General features: G+C 53.2%; 1 protein-coding gene across 1 annotated transcript; it reads right to left on the bottom strand.

Annotated features, from left to right (window-relative positions):
- Nucleotides 1-402: 402 nt before the first annotated feature.
- PRSS56 (serine protease 56) lies at nucleotides 403-5,303 on the bottom strand (the record flags this gene model as incomplete). The annotated part of the gene is made up of 13 exons (XM_080933365.1): nucleotides 403-675; nucleotides 1,015-1,121; nucleotides 1,448-1,510; nucleotides 1,605-1,769; nucleotides 1,900-2,079; nucleotides 2,215-2,377; nucleotides 2,781-2,923; nucleotides 3,148-3,307; nucleotides 3,394-3,493; nucleotides 3,855-4,044; nucleotides 4,134-4,187; nucleotides 4,522-4,629; nucleotides 5,192-5,303. 13 exons carry the CDS (start codon nucleotides 5,301-5,303, stop codon nucleotides 403-405), a joined length of 1,818 nt encoding a protein of 605 aa, XP_080789491.1.
- Nucleotides 5,304-15,666: the final 10,363 nt, after the last annotated feature.

Here is a 15,666-nt window from a genome sequence, read left to right as displayed (position 1 = left end):
GTGTGTGTGTGTGTGTTACTTTGTAGCCCAGGCTAGCCCAGAGCTGACAACTTAGCTCATGTTAGCTTCCATCTCCAGCGTGCCAGCATGAGCCCCCACTTCTGGCTCCTTCCAGCTCCTTTGTGGTCTCTTAACTGCTTCTGGAGGTTGGCTCCTGGCCCACTCCCATCTAATGCCAGCCCCTTCCCATCCCAGTAAAGATCCAGATTTCATATAGAATATAAATAACATTTATTAAAGCAGCCGTGAGTGTCTGGTGACACACTTAGGAAGACGTGTGAGGTCCAGGATCCCCACTCTGTCCACACATGCAAGATCAACTGGAACAGTGAGACTTTGCTATATATCTCCCACAACCTCTTTACTTCCCAGGACAGTGTGACCGTTACAGGGTTGCCTGGTTCAGGGAACAGGAGGCTGGAGTTGGCCCTGGTGCTCCTTTCCCAGCCTCTGTCCTTGTTCCGCACCTATCCCGGGGTTCTGGGGCTCTCCTGTCAGGAAAGCTGAGCGGAAGGCCTTCAGGGCCTGCACTAGCAGACGGGGAAGGCTATGAGCCAGTGTAGAAGGTTCCAAGCCCACCAGGCCCCTGAAGACCACACGCTGGTTCCCCAAGCCGGCCCTCACCCAAGCTCTGAAGAGTCCTGTCAGTGTCTTGGAGCCCAGATCTGCCAGCACCTGCAGAGGGAGGAGGCTAGGACTTAAAAATACACACCAGGTTTTTGACCTGGGTATTGTCCCCTCCTCCTGGAGCTTTGGCATTTACTTAATCTTTGTCCCGCCCCCTTCTCTCCCGGAAGCTCATCTAATTTCCTGATCAGGTGAAAGCACTAAAGAGTCCTTCTGCTCTTCTTTCTGTACCTCCCATCTTCATAGCCACCTGTTATCCCAGCTCCCCCACCCCCACCCTCAACCCCCGCAAAAGCTGGATCCTCCGGTCTCTTCCTTGCACTGAGCTCCTATCAGGTCAGCTTTTACAGGCCACTGTGAAGGAGCCTGGGAAGCCTGGGAACCTACCTCGTCAAAGTTCATAGCCAAGTGCTCAGCTGGGATCTGTAGGATCCAAGCATGTGCTTGCTGAATAGCCGCCAACTTCTGTTGCAGAGGCTCCAGCCCAGGGCAGCCTGCAAGGAGCGATTCCCCAGATTATGAAAAAACTGACAGCAAAGTAATATCCCAGGGCCGGTATCCTCTGCATGTTCTACATGGGGAAACTGAGGCTGGCAGAGGTTTCGTGATCGTGCAAGGCAGAATGCCTCTATCTGACACCAACAATGGCTCGATGCCACATGTCTCCTTAAAAAGGGATCTATTTTCCTGGAAGAGAGGGAGGGAGGAAGCGGTCTTCTCTGTCGCGATTTGGAATTTTCTAGCAGACAATCCCACCACCTCTCTAGAAAACAGCCTCTAGGCCGTTCCTCTCCAGCAGGTCGGCAGGGGGCGACATTACCCTCCGTTTCCGCGCGCGGCTTCGGCTTTGGCTTCTGGAACCAGGTCCCTGCAACTCGCGATCCTGGAGGAGACCACGGAGTTAGTGGGTACGCCTCCGAGAGGGTACCTGACTCCGCGACTGTAGCGCCTACGCCTGGCTCGGGCACTCAGGATACCTGAGTATAACCGCTGTTTGCGGGCATTGTGGCCGGGAAGCTCCTGGAGCGATGGAGCGGAGCGAGCAGGCGCGGGGACTCCACGCCGCAGCCCTGGCCTGGGGCCGAGCAACTCCTGCGCGCCCCGCAACAGGCCGAGCAGCGTGTGCGCCAGTGACCGCAGCTCTGCAAGTGGTTCAGAAGTGTAGGCGGCCGACCCCGTGGTGGGGCCCGCCTCTCCATCTCCCACCCCCACCCTCCAACACCTATCCCACTCCCTTTATCCCCCACCCGGGCCAGGGAGAACTGGACTGACCGCACCGTCGTCGGCGCTGCAGACACTGTTGGAGCGCTAGGTGCGCACAGGAGCTCTCGGACCCTAAGCACTGGCGCGCATAGAAGGCACAGAGGCTCGGGGCGTCCTTGAAAGGCTCCTCCTCCCGAGCGTTCCAATTTAGAAGTTCTCTGCAGCTCGGCTCGCGAGTGGAGGAGCCCGCTGCAAGCAGATGTCAGATCACCCCTTGTAATGTGGGTCTACAAGCCACCCATCCGCAACTCCTCCACAGAGCTACGGGATGGAAACCGGTTTGCCCAGGGCTGTCCGAGGGACCATTGGCATGGGGGTGCTTACCGTTCATCTGTTCCTGCAACCAGTCTTTGAACACGGCCACACGGGTGTAGACCCCAGGCTTGCCTGGCTCCCCACAGCCATCTCCCCAAGAAGTGACCCCAAAGAGGACCTCTCTGGGGCGCGGGCCGGGCTCGGAACAAGTTAAAGGGCCCCCGGAGTCACCCTAAGGGGTCAGAGCCAACAGAGAGCAATGTTTTCATCATCTCTCTGAATTATACCTGCCTAGTACTTGGTAGGGAAGACGGCTCGGGCTGTGTTCGTGGTTTCTACTTGTTTCCATTAAAAAAAACTATTTAATGTATGTGAACACACTGTAGCTGTCTTCAGACACACCAGAAGAGGGCATCAGATCCCATTAAAACTGGTTAGGATCCACCATGTGGTTGCTAGGAATTGAACTCAGGACCTCTGGAAGAGCAGTAAGGGCTATTAACCACTGAGCCATCTCTCCAGCCTTTGTTTCCATTTTATGTAGAAAGATCTAGCGGTTGGTAGGAACGGAGAACAGGGTTATCTTGCCAAGGGGAGCGACACATCCAGGGTGCCCGGTCAGTTTTAGTTCATACCTGGCATGAGTCGATGCCCCCCGCCAGGTAACCAGCGCAGAGCATGGTGCTGGGACGCAGCCCAGGCCCCAGGGCCTTTTGACAGATGTCTGCACTAAGGAGCGGGACGCGGGCCTCCCTCACCGCCTCAGACTCGGGCCCGTCTACAGGAAAGAAAGTAGGGGGCCCGGGTTTGGAAGGCAGAGGCTGTGCCTCGAGATCCCCTCTCACTTGCTCACTTTGATTCCTGCTGGTTTGTGCGATGGATCATCATCATCCTAGTTTCTCCAAGACCCACCCCCTGAGTTTACTTCCATCCCCACCCCCACCCCACTGGTTCTTCACTACCACTGGCAGCTAGCTTTACCCAGGCCCTAGCTGGCAATACCTTCGAAGAGAGCCCCCCAGCCTGCGATGGCGCAGGGGGTGCCAGCAGGAGGCTCCCGAGAACCCTGAGGCAGGCAAATGGGGCGCGCAGGCCCCTCTGGACTCACAGGCGTCCACAGCTGTACCAACGCCAGGTCATTGTGAAAAGTCTGCGGGTCAAACTAGAGAGCAGATGGCGGTACAAGGTCAAGAAAGAGGGTTTGGGGTGCTGTTCCCAGCGCTGACGACACGGGGCATGTGTTCTCACCTTAGGGTGGGGCAGGATGCGGTTCACCTGCACTTCCTCTGCTTGCTCCCCCTGGGGCCCCTCGGCTAGTATCACAGTCCACAGAAGCTCATTCGAGGCACTGCAGAGCAAGCAGTGGGGTGACACGCATCAGGGACAGAGGAGGTGTGAGGTCCCCTCGGAAGCCCAGTCCCTCATGCACCCACACTGTCCTGTAAGTGTGGCTGTTGTGACGCTAGGGGCAGAGAGGGAGACCTAGGAAGGGGCAGATACCCACAGTGGGAAAATCCAGTGTGATGCCCTCCTTCCCAGAAACCCCCCACCCTACCCCGCAACCGGCATTTTGAGGTCTGAGATTGATAGCCAGCTCCCACTAGGGGGCAGCAGAGACCTGCTCTGCTGTGCTTTGGCCCATGGGTGCTTAGACTCCCATCCTATTGGGTAGCCCTGCTGAGCAGGAGCCTGGGATCTCAGCGACGTACCCGGAGAAGCAGTGTGCAGCCGTGAGCACCCAGGACGCTGCCACCAGGACGCCCCCGCACAGAGGCAGTCCCCCAAGTTGCAGCCTCACTAGCCAAGGCCAGGCTCCCGATGGAGCAGTGCTGCCACCGACTATGCGGCCGTGAGCCCGGGTCGTGTTGGCAGCGCCTTGGCGTCTTTCGCCACATGGTCCTAGAATGGGAGAAACGGCGTCACGAAGGAAAAGTTTTAATTGTCTTTACATTGAGGTCCACCTCGCTTTCGGCGTCTTTTAGTCTCACCTGGCTCGGGTGGGTCCTGGAGGGCCGGGGCTTGAGGTCTAGGGTGTCCAGGTCCTGCTGAGTAACAATCCTTTGAGCCTCGCTGCCGCCCTCTTGCGGATCTTCCACCCTGTGTTGGGCCTGTGCCCTTGTGTTTCAACCACGCCCCTCTTGGCCCACCTTTTAGCCCACGGAACTATTTGAACAGCCATAAACTGTGACCACCTGAGCCCACAGTCTCGCCTTCTCCCTGCTGTCTTAAGTTTGGCATACCCCTTCCACTTGGGCCTTCGTAAAAAGCCTGACTCCAAGAAGGATGGAGCTTAAAAATAGGGGCTGGGCACGGACAAAAGAATCTCTGTAGTGTGAATCTGCTGGGCTGTGGGTGGGGTAGTACTTCCGGTACAACCTTGGCATTCGTGTAGTCTGTGCTGGATCTCCATCAACACACGCTTTATGGTCCACTGGGCACTCCTCTGGGCAGCTTGTAATGCCTGAGTCCCCTGGGCAGACAAAACTTGGGGGGGACATGGGACACAAAGTCACATCCTCTTGGCAGAGAGACTCAGCTTAAGTCTTCCTGAACCATGTCTGGGGAGTCCTAGAGCAGCAGGGTGAGCTCTTGGGCTACCAGGAACATAAAGATCGGAAGCGCAGTCAGGGCCTGAGGCCCAGCCCTCAGGGAAGATGGTGCTATGATCAACTGAATCTGGCTGGAATCTCCGTAAAGTTTCTTTCCTAAAGACTTCAGAGGAAAACCGCTGCCTACCGACACCCAGGGGATGTGGTTGAGGTATCCATCTTTGGGTCTGAATTACCAAGGCATGCTGCCTGGAGTCTTCTAACCCTGTTATCTCTGGAACCCCTTGGCTGTGCTGTCTGTCTCTGCTTTCTGGGTGAGGCTATCTGCCTTCCCTTCCTAAATGCAGATCTAGGCTCCTCCTCCCAGCAGGTGGGCAGAAGGACCTCCCACAGGTCCTCGGAAGTGTGAGAGATAAGCTCATTCTTTGTCCTTCCTGGACTTCACTTCCTCTATGCCCCTCCCATCCCAGTGGCTTCCTCAGACCAGCCCGGCTCACCTTGCAGGGTGCTGGGGGACAGGCGCGTGTACAGTGGATGCCCATGGGCAGTCTGGGAGTCAGGGGACAGTAGCAGCAGCAGCAGCAGCAGCAGCAACATAGCCATCGGCATGGTGACCTGGGGCCAAGGCCGGAGACCCTGTCCTCTGTCTTCCTGGACTCCACCCTCTCCTGTGATTCTTCCCGGGCACAGGGTTTGTGTCCCTTAAACCATCTGATCCCGCTGTCTTATGCTAAATTACCCATTTCTAGTGGTCTGCACCTCACCTGGCTCTCACCTCCTTGGAGCCCTCGAGGGAACGATGCTCTGGGGCTATATAGAGGAGAGAGGGGGTGTGTGCGTGGGAGGGAATGAGGTAGTGGGCTGGACCCTCACCTTTGAAGTCTCATCTTCCCACTCTGAGTCTCCCACTTGTGTGAAAGCAGCCCTTGTTACTGCGGCCCCTTCAAAGGGGCTGAGATGGGGAAGGAGAACTGACCGTTGGGCTGGGGGCCAGGCAGAGGGAGACTGGTGGGCAGGAGCTAGGAGGGGGGATCCCCATCTGTTTCGGCCACCCTGGGGAGTCCACTCCTCTGCTGGGGCAGGCACTCTTGGAGGGAGAAAAGAGCTAGAGCTAGGGATGGGTGTTTTGAACATTCTCACCCCCTAAGCAAGCTATTGAACTTCCAGCCCCTCTGCCCCTAATTGCTTGGCAGTGGCCCTCCTCCATGTGGCCATTTCTAAAGATGATCAAAGCATTATAGTTTGCGCCGCCGTAATTGCTGCACTGGGGTAGCAGGGAGGGAGGAGGCAAAAGCAAGCGGGAGATGAAAGGCCCCACTGTGGCCCAGTTTGGGGAGCGCAGGACCAGGCAGCTTCTGAGTCTCTCCCAGACCCCTGTCCCTGCCCGCTCAGTGTGTCCAGCATTGTTTTTAGTCGCTGTGACCCTGATCTGGCAGGAGGGACTCTTGAGAGAAGGGTCATAAATAGGCAGCTGTCCTGATCCAGTCACCACCTGGGGTAGGGCTCGGCCTTTGGGTACAAACAAAACAAAACTACCCTTGGCACCTTGATTTGTGCTGGCAGCGGGGCCACGTTGGTTAAGTAAGGATTTAAGTACAGGAATTGGGACTCACTGTGACCAAGGGACATTGTTCTCTTCAAAGGGACTGCCTATCACAGGATGTAGCCCGTCTCCCACCGCCATGATGCATTCGGGAAGATGGAGAGAATGCTAGGTAGAGATTGTTGTGTTGATTCAGTGACACCAGAGGTTGGAGATATCTACGTTTATCATACGGTATGGCTCCGGTGTGCCTGCTGAAGCCCAGCCAGGCCAGAGAGGCCAGCACAGAACTGTCTTTCCTCTGCCTTCTCCGCATGGACCAGGATTTCAGTCCAGTCTGATGGTGGGAGGGAAACAGACTTTTCTCACCTACACAGCAAAGTCCAGGGCACAGAAAAAAAGACATTGTTCCAGATCTGGCATCTACAAGTTGAGAAGACCCCCTACTATATCCCATCCTTGCCTCAACTCCTGGGACAAATCCTACAGACTGTTAGGAGCATGTGACGTCTCTTCCTGGGAGACAGGGTTCTCTTTTGGCTAGCATCCCCACCATCTTTCTTTTCTCCCAGAATGAGATTTCTGGGCAATTTTAATCCCCAGGGGTAGGGTGGTATTTTTGTATCAAGAGTCTCAGTGGAGCCAACTGGAGGGTCCCAGCTCTTTCTCACCCCTCCTACAGGTGGAGACAGCCCTTAGCCCCAGTACTTCTACTTTGAAAGGAGGAAGGGGGGCTAGGGAATCTTGGGGGTTTTCTTCAATATATCGAGAAGGCCTTAGAGGGTTCTCAGGAGGTATCTGTGAGTTCTGGTGAGGAGGAAGGGTTGGGGGTGGGGAACATAGGTGGGAGGGGTAGGAGGAATGAAGGAGAGGCACATGGGAGGGATACCCCGGAAGTCAGTAGTGTAGCCTCTTTATAGATATGCTCTGGGTAGGCTGTGGGGGTGTGGGGTGTTCCCTTCCCTCACTTAGGCTTTCACACAGTTACAGAGGGTCTGCCCCTCACTGCATCACAAAGTCTCCTGACTGAAGTGTCTCATGCATCTAATCCCAGCTCACTCATGAATAATCTACCTTCTGTTTAAACCTAATCCACAGAAGCACGCTGATTCTGGTGAGTTTGGGGCCAACCTGGTCTACATAGCAGGTTCCAAGCCAGTCGGGAATGCACAGTGTGACCTTGTCTCAAAACAGGAGGATGGACTGGTTTAAGAACTCCCCGACTGTCTTTGAGGTTAGTATCTCTACTTAACCACAGTAACACCTGCATCAGCATCAGCTAGCCCAGTGGGCACAGGGGTGGCCGTTGAGCAGATGTCTGACTCAATGAAATTTGAGAGGAGACTGACATCAGAGCCTCCGTGGGACGAGAGGCCATTCAGCTGTGACTCAGACAAGCCTGTGAGGCTGACTGTACTCCTGTGTGAGTTTTCATGAGTCACTTCCTGCTGGGGCCCAAATCATATCCCCAAAAGATATGCTGGAGTTCTAACCCCCCTTCCCTCGGAATGTGACCTGACTTGGGCTATGCAACAGTGAGAAGTCTGGGTGCTCAGGCCCATGTGACCTAGAGACAGAGGCCATAGGATGAAGGCGGCGTGGTGATGCAAGTAGAAATTGGAGGAAGGCAGACCCAAGCATGACTAGCCGTCTAGAAACACAGGGAGAAAGCAGAAAAGTAGGGAACGGGTTCCTGGCAGCAGCCAGGACTCTCCTGAGCCCTTGGTCTCAGAAATGTGGCTCAGTGTCTGTTTTAAGCACCCAGCATGTGCAGTGCTACCTGTGTCTCTAGGATGGATCTGTTTTCATCTGGGAGGATGGCTTGGGATCTACCCTGTTGGGAAGATTAACAGAGTTGACACAGTTCAGTCTTCCTGCCAGGGGATGGCGGGGTCATCGCTCTGGGTCTCAAAGGGGTCACTAGGACGCTGTTTAGCTGAATGAACAGGGAGGTACTAAGGGAGCTGTGGACACCCTGAAAAGGAAAAAGGACCTGGATGGTGGCAGTGGGAGGGGCTTCCTAGGGAGTGGGCGTGGTCTGGCTTCAGAGGATGGCTGAGAAGAGGGCCTTCCTCATGGCTATGAGCTCCATTCAGTTTGTCAGCTTTGCGTCTCACTCTGACCTTCTCAGTTCCTCCAGGCTTTAGGAGGGACCTGGGGAGGTGGAGGTTCCGTCTGAGAGTGAGACTGAAGCCGGGCTGCCTGCCACAGATCCATGGGTTGAGAAGCAGAGTCGTACTGGAATCTGCCCAAAAGGGCTGGGGGAGGAAGGCTAAGTAGACCCTACCTCTCCCTTCCCTTCTTGCCAAGGCTGGCCTTAAACCTGAAGCCTTAGCCAGCCACAAGACATATCCAGACCACTACCCAGATCTCTGTAGATCATTGTCCAACTTGTGATTGAAAGAAAACAAACCATTTCATGGCTAGAATTCTTTTTCTTCTCCTCCCTGCTTCCCTCCTGCCCTCTCTCCCTCTCCCCTTCTCTCCTTCTTGATACCAGGGATTGGGCCTACAGCTTTGTCCATAGCAGGCAAATTACTTTCCCATCAAACTACATCCCCATCCTTCGTTTTAGTTATTGGTTTGCTTCTCTGTTTTCCGTTCTGTCCTTCTGAGACAGGATGTCAAGGAGCCTAGACTGGCCTCAAACTCACCAAATACAAAGGATCCTCATCTCTACCCCCTAAGTGCTGGGACTACAGCTTTGTCCCATGCCTGATGGCATTACTGCTTAGAACTCATTCTGTAGCCCAGGCTGGTCTGGATTTTTAATCCTCCAGCTTTAGACTCCCCAGTAGTGAGGATTACAGGGCTGTGTATTCTTTCCCTCTTCCTCCTCCTCACTCTCCCCCCTCTTACTCCCTCTCCTCTTCTCTCCTTCTTTCTCCTTCTCGTCTGCCATCTCTCTTCGTACACTGTCTTCCCTTTTTCTGAACGTGGTTTAAGCTGCATTTCTCTGATATTTGGTAATTGAACACCTTCACTTCTGATCTGGACTTTCTGTTATCCCTTGTGATGGTTTAATCCTGACTGTCAACTAGACAGGACCAAGGATCACCTTAGAGACAAGTTGATGGGTGTGTCCATGAGGGTATTTCCAGGAGGGGTTGACCTGATTGGGAAGACCTACCCTAACTGTAGATGACTCTGGACTGGGGCCATGGACTTCAAATTAGAGAAAAGGTGAGCACCCCAATCCTCCCAGTGTGAGCAGTGCACTGTGAGCAGCTGCCTGTCATTCATGTTGCCATGACAACCCTATCATGATGGGGTATGTACTGTGAACTATAGCAACCCCCTTTTGAGTTTCTGTTTTAGGTACGTTGTCAAAGAGGAAAGTGACAAATTCTACATGCTGTGTAATATGTTTTTCTTGATCAGGATTTCAGATCTTTTTGCTAACATTGGATGATCTTTTTATTCATTTTGATTTCTTGAGACACAGGTGTACACTGTATATAGTCCAGGCTGTCCTAGAACTCAGTGTGAAGCCCAGGCTCACCTCAAACTCAAAGCAATCCTCCTGCCTCAGTCTTGCAAGTGGGATTACAGGGGTGAGCCACTATATGGTCTTAGATGGTCTTTTTTTTAGGGAAAAAATATCTCTGAGGGCAGGAAGTGTTTTCCTGGTATGTAGGCCTTCCAGGACTCAAGAGGTGGAGGCAGGAAGACCAGAAGGTCAAAGTCATCCTTGTCTACACTGGGAGTTTGAGGCCTGGTGAGTGTGGGGTATGTGAGACTCTGTGTGTGACTGTGAGTTGGGGGAGACTAAGAAGAGACATGCTAGAGTCATGTGACTCTCTCCAGGGTCACTTCTGTCCCTGCTTTCCACATAAATTAAAATTAAATTTCATCAACCCTATTAAAAATCTTCGGAGTCCTTCTTATAACGATATTCATTTCTATCAGTTTGTCTCTAAACTTCTATCTGCATCAATACAAAATGAGATTTCTGTGAAGAATGGCCCCTCATTAATATTAATAATGCTTAATTTCTTTCTTTTATTTTCTTTAAAGACAGAATGTCACTGTGAAACTCAGGCTGGCCCCAAACTCTAGGTCTTCTAGCTGGCCTCTGGATGCTGGGAGGACCACAGGAGTGTACCACCTCGTCACCGTCACCCAGCACCCAGCATCTTCACCTGGGAGATGGACTCATTCTTACTTTAAAACTTCTTCCTTGTACTTCCCTGCATGGCTTGAGGACATGGGGTTAGTCTTAAAAACCAGCAGGTAGTATGTGGCCAGTACAGGGCATCAAGAATGTTTTTCTTTTAAAAATATGAGATAGAGGCTTAGAGAAGTGGCTCAGTGGCTAAGAGCACTGACTGCTCTTCCAGAGGTCCTGAGTTCAATTCCCAGCAACCACATGGAGGCTTTTAACCATCCATAGTGGGATTTGATGCTCTGGGATCTGATGTCCTCTTCTGGTTTGTCTGAAGACAGCTACAGTGTACTCATATATCATGTCCATAAAATAAATATTCTTTTTTTTTTTAAAAAAGTATGAGATAGAAACCTTCTCAATGATATGGTGTTTGTTGATGTATTATTTCATCCTCAAATATTCATCAATGTCAAGTGCTGACCAAACAAAAGCAGTTCCATGAAACTCAAGGTAATATAATGAACTTCACCACAACCGTTTAAAGCTGGTTTTATCCCTAGAAGAGAAGACATCAAAATCTGAATGTGCCTACTCCTAAAGACCTCTCCACTGGCCTCTGTGGGCTCTGCAGTGGTTTCCTGGGGGTACTTACACAAAGGTTCTAGAAAGGAAGGTGTCCAGGCTTTGCTTCCTCCTCAGTGATGAATCTGGCAGTAGGGAAGTGGGGAGTCAGATGGAGAGTTAGGGGGCTGCAGTGGTACCTGGGGGCCAGGTCCTGAAAATGGCAGGCAATATGCTGAGGAGGGAAGAGGAAGAGAGAGCCCATGGCTATCAGATTTCTTCATTGTCTCTTGGGAAACTTGTTTCCTGATTCCCAAGTAGGAGAGAATGACAAGAGCATGGGAACTGCTGGTCTGTGACTCCCGGGAATGGGAGGGGACACAGATGCTGGTCTGGGACTCCTGGGATAGGTGGGGGACATGGATGCTGGTTTGGGACTCCTGGGAGTGTGGGGACCCAGACATCCCTCTTTTTGTTTTCAGTTTCTAGGCACGAAGCTGGAGAGGCTGCATATAGAAACATATAGATCAAGGGCCCCTCTGCAGGCCACACCCAGTTCTTGCTTAGAGCATCAGGCCCTGCCCCTAAGGACCAAGAGAGGTGAGTATCCAGGGTATGGATTAGAGGTGAGGGACAGCATACAAAACCATTAAATCCCTGGAAACAATTAAAAAGTAAGGCAGGAAAGAGAGTGCTGTTGCTCTTGTATGCTGCAGCCTCTGTCTCATACACATTTACACATACATCACACATACATACATCACACTTACACATATATCAAACACACATATCTCTCTCTCTCTCTCTCTCTCTCTCTCTCTCTCTCTCTCTCTCTCTCTCTCCCAGGTTGCCCCACTTATCAGGGCTACCTCTAATGCTGTAGATAATTCCTGCTGTCATAAAGCCATGACCAGGTGTGTGTGTGTGTGTGTGTGTGTGTGTGTGTGTGTGTGTGTGTGTGTGTTGCTGCTTTGCCTTGGTCTTAGGGATCCCAAAGGAAGAGATAGATGGTTGTAAATTATACAAACATAGAATAGAAGAAATAAAGGGTGTTGGAGGGGGCTACAGAGGGCTTGGTGAGGAAGAGGGCTAGACCCTGCAGCTATAGCCCCCTGCTTTTCTGTTTCAGGGCCTGTAAGTGGGCAGATAACTGGGAGGACTGACTCAAGACCTGGAGGACTGGCTTCTGCTTGACCTCTGGCCGCCACACCCGGTGATCAGAAAGAGACAGAGGGGGATGAAAGGGCACAAGAGGACCCAGGAAGGTGAACTGGGGTTATGAATGTGGTGGTGGCAGGCTTTGTATTACTTGGTTGGTCCCACCAGGATGGGCCTGCCAGTGTGGAGGGGTAGCTGCTCAGAGGAGAGCCTGGGTCAGGAAACTAGATTTCCTGTCCCCCCTCCCCCTATATCTCCCCAATCTGGATCTTGAAGTTTCAAGTTGAGGATTAAAACTGCAGTCTCCTTCCTATACCCAATATTTTAGTCATCTGGGAAAAGATGACGGAGCAGGACCCTTGGGGTCATCAAGTCCCTGGGTCACTGGTATTCTGCTCCAGGGCCTGGCTAGGCCTGGCATTTTCCTTGAGGGTGCTGGCTTTTGAGTCATGCCCATTACCCTGACAATAAAGCCAGGCTGCGTGACTCCGGCAGCAGTAGAGCATCCTGCCCACCTGCAGGCACACCCAGATTGCATTTACTGAAATAAATTGCTGGAGAATATAAATCCTGCACACATGATTAATGGGAGGCAGGGAGGGAGGCTGGCAGCCACCATGAGGAGGAGCCTCTGGGAACAGAGTGACACTCCAGGCACAGAGCCAACACAGATGCAGGGCCTCCGGGAAGGGGATCTAGTGACTGTACTTCCAACCGCCAGGGTCACTGTACAGAGGGCCTGGCCCTAAGACTAAAGCCAGCCCGGCCTGGCTCCCCATCAAGGATGCGGATTCGGAGGAACCCACCCTGAGCCGGGAGCTGGACTAGATCTGGCTGTTGGGGGTCCTGAATGCCTGTGTGTGGAAGGGGGTTGTAAAGAGGAGGTCTCAGGAAGAGGTAAGGGGGCATCGAGGATCTGGTTAGCTGTTAAGCTCATCAGCAAATCACTTAAGGTCCCTTCGGCTTCAGGCTCCACATCTGTTCAATGGAGTTGAGCCCAGACCTCCATCACTGGGCTCTTGAGAGGTTTAGCAATGGCAGTGTCCTCCACACAAAATCCCCACGAAGGTGCCGACCACACAGGCAGCAAATGCTGGGACATAGCCAGCTTACAAATGTTTAAAAAGACCTACATTTAAAGGATAAAGGGCTGTGTGGGTAACTGCAACTGCTTCCAAGTCCTAGGACCAGCGGTCAATTCCTGAGACCCACATGGTCGAAGGAAGGAACTGGCCTCTGACCTGCACACACTTGATGTAAGTTCACAGACAAAACCATATCAAACAAACAAAAACAACTAAAAATGCTTTGTTTTGTTTTGTTTTGTTTTTTTAATTTCAGGAGCTTTTTGCTCCTGGTGGTTTCCCGGTGGAATCTCTACCCAAGATTAAGGAAGCCAGGAGGAGGCCTGGTATGCAGAACACTCTTGTAGGCGCTGACCTCCAGCCGGGGTGGCCCAGGTCTAAGCTGCACTGAATTGGGTCTGGACAAAGCAGGCATGGGAACGGTTGCTCCGTGGAAGCTCAGCAGCTGTGGCCGTGACCAGAGCAGACCAAACCAGACCCTGACCAACCACGGTCATTGAGACCTTTGCAGGTCCGGGGACTGGAGAAAGAGCGGAAACCTGGCATTGGGGAAGCTAGGGAAGCCTTGGTTACAGGCTCAGTGGTGGGACCTTGGCCACACTGGAGGCTGCTGAGCTGTAGAAACCTGGCTGAGGTCAGGGAAACACTGGGTAGGAGGGGGAAAGGGTCGCCCTGAGGGGCGTAGGGACCCTGGGTTGAGGTCCTCTGGTCATACACCTTTCTCCTGTAGGCGGCCGTGAGGGGGGATTTGTAGGCGCGGGGCGCCTCCTGGTGGCTCATCGTGAGAGATGCAGGCCTAAGGAGGGCCTGGGAAATCCCGGGTAGGGACGCCTCAAGGTCCCAGGACAAACCCAAAGGGTAAGAGCAGAAGAACCGTGGGGTGCGTTTCAGAAGTCCCTCCTTCTATGCCACCTCCCCTTCAGGAGACTCCTTCAGATCTATGCAGCAGAACAGGGCATCTCTCTTTCGAGAGCACCCCCCAACACCATCCCCAAAGCACCCTCTTCCGGGTCAAGTGTAGTTCTGCGGGGGCTGGGGGGCAGATTCCTGAGCTGTAGAACACAGCTTCTGTTTTTCCTCTGTCTTGGGAAGTATTAGGTTAACAGTTATGTGCCACCACTTTCGGTTCATGAGGAGTTGGGGATGTAAAAACCCAGGGCTTTGAGCATACTGGCAACCAGTCTACCCATTGAGATGCATCTCCAATCCTGGCACGGGGCCTTGTTCAACAAGTCTTAAGGGCTGGGAGTCTGTGATGGCAGAGGACTGCACCACATAGGTTGTACCCAGAAAGCTGGGGTATGCTGGGCTGGAGGGACAGGCAGTAGGGATTGGTGGTGGTAGGTGGCCCTTAGGTCTTCACTCTATCCTAGATCTAGGATAAGCGCCACCTCTCTCCTTCCCCCAACTCCACCCTTCCTCACCTCCGCCCCACTCTGACCTTTTTAGCTCTGCCTGATCATCTCTGCTCAGGGAGGCTCACAGCTTTGGCTCTGCCGCATGAATGTGCTCTGGCAGGTGTGGAGAACAGACCGAGGGCATCAAAGCAGAGGTGACCTCTGTGGCCTCATGAGGCATTTATTTATATTGCTTACTTCACTGAGCTTCATAGGAGGCCCATTTTACAGGCCAGTATACTGAGGCACAGAGAGGTGGATACTTTCCCAGGTCTGGACGGTAACCACTGGGAGACGCCTCTGAGGAGAGAAATGATACGTACTGAGACTTGCTCCGGGGTTCACGTTAGTTACACAGACACTGTAGGACCTCAAGAGAAATAAAGTTAGCATTCGCTTAATCACAGGGTGACCATCCTAGGCACTGGCTCATGGCACATGGCTTCCTCTCTTTCTGTCCCACAGCCAAGGCCACCTCTGTTAGGACTGCTAGGCTCATCCAGTGTCCTTTGAGAACTAAGTAGAGGGACATCAAAGGACCAGCCACAGTGGCTGGCATTCTCCAGAGGCCTAGGCTTCAGTGCCTGGCCAGCCTGCTTCTTCTGCCCTTTCATACCCTGTAAGAACTCAGTCTCCCCTGGGGCTGTCTGCTCCCCAAGTCCTGTCTGTGCACCCTCCCTCCGCTTTCTGCTATCTCTCTGCGGGGGGGGGGGGGGTTCCGTGCTTTTTCCTCCCTTTGGTGTCTTTTACCCTTCCCCAGGTCCCTTTCGACCCTCCCCCATCCCACAGCTCTCTCAGTGAGGACCAGTCCTTTCCAGGTTTCCCTCTCAGAGACAGTCCCTGCTTTGCAGAGGCGGGAGCACGTCCTCGCCAACCCCAGCCCGGCCTAATATCTTAATGCAAGGCCATTACTCACTGAGCGTCCAGGCAGGGCAGGCCTCTCCCCTCCTCGTTTGTCATCCAGAGTGAAGCCTCTGCGCTGTTCCTCTGGGACCAGATTAAGGGACTGACAGGCTAGATGAACAAATTTAGTTGCAGCACGCCCCCGCCCCCTCACTCCTTCGGCCTCAGCCTCCCATGCTCTGGGTCCCCAAACTGTGGCGCCAGCTTCCGGTAGGAG

Source organism: Micromys minutus, assembly GCF_963924665.1.
Source record: "Micromys minutus genome assembly, chromosome: 19".
NCBI lineage: Eukaryota > Metazoa > Chordata > Mammalia > Rodentia > Muridae > Micromys > Micromys minutus.
The sequence above is the reverse complement of the archived record's forward strand: the minus strand, read 5'-3'. Positions and strand labels throughout refer to the sequence as shown.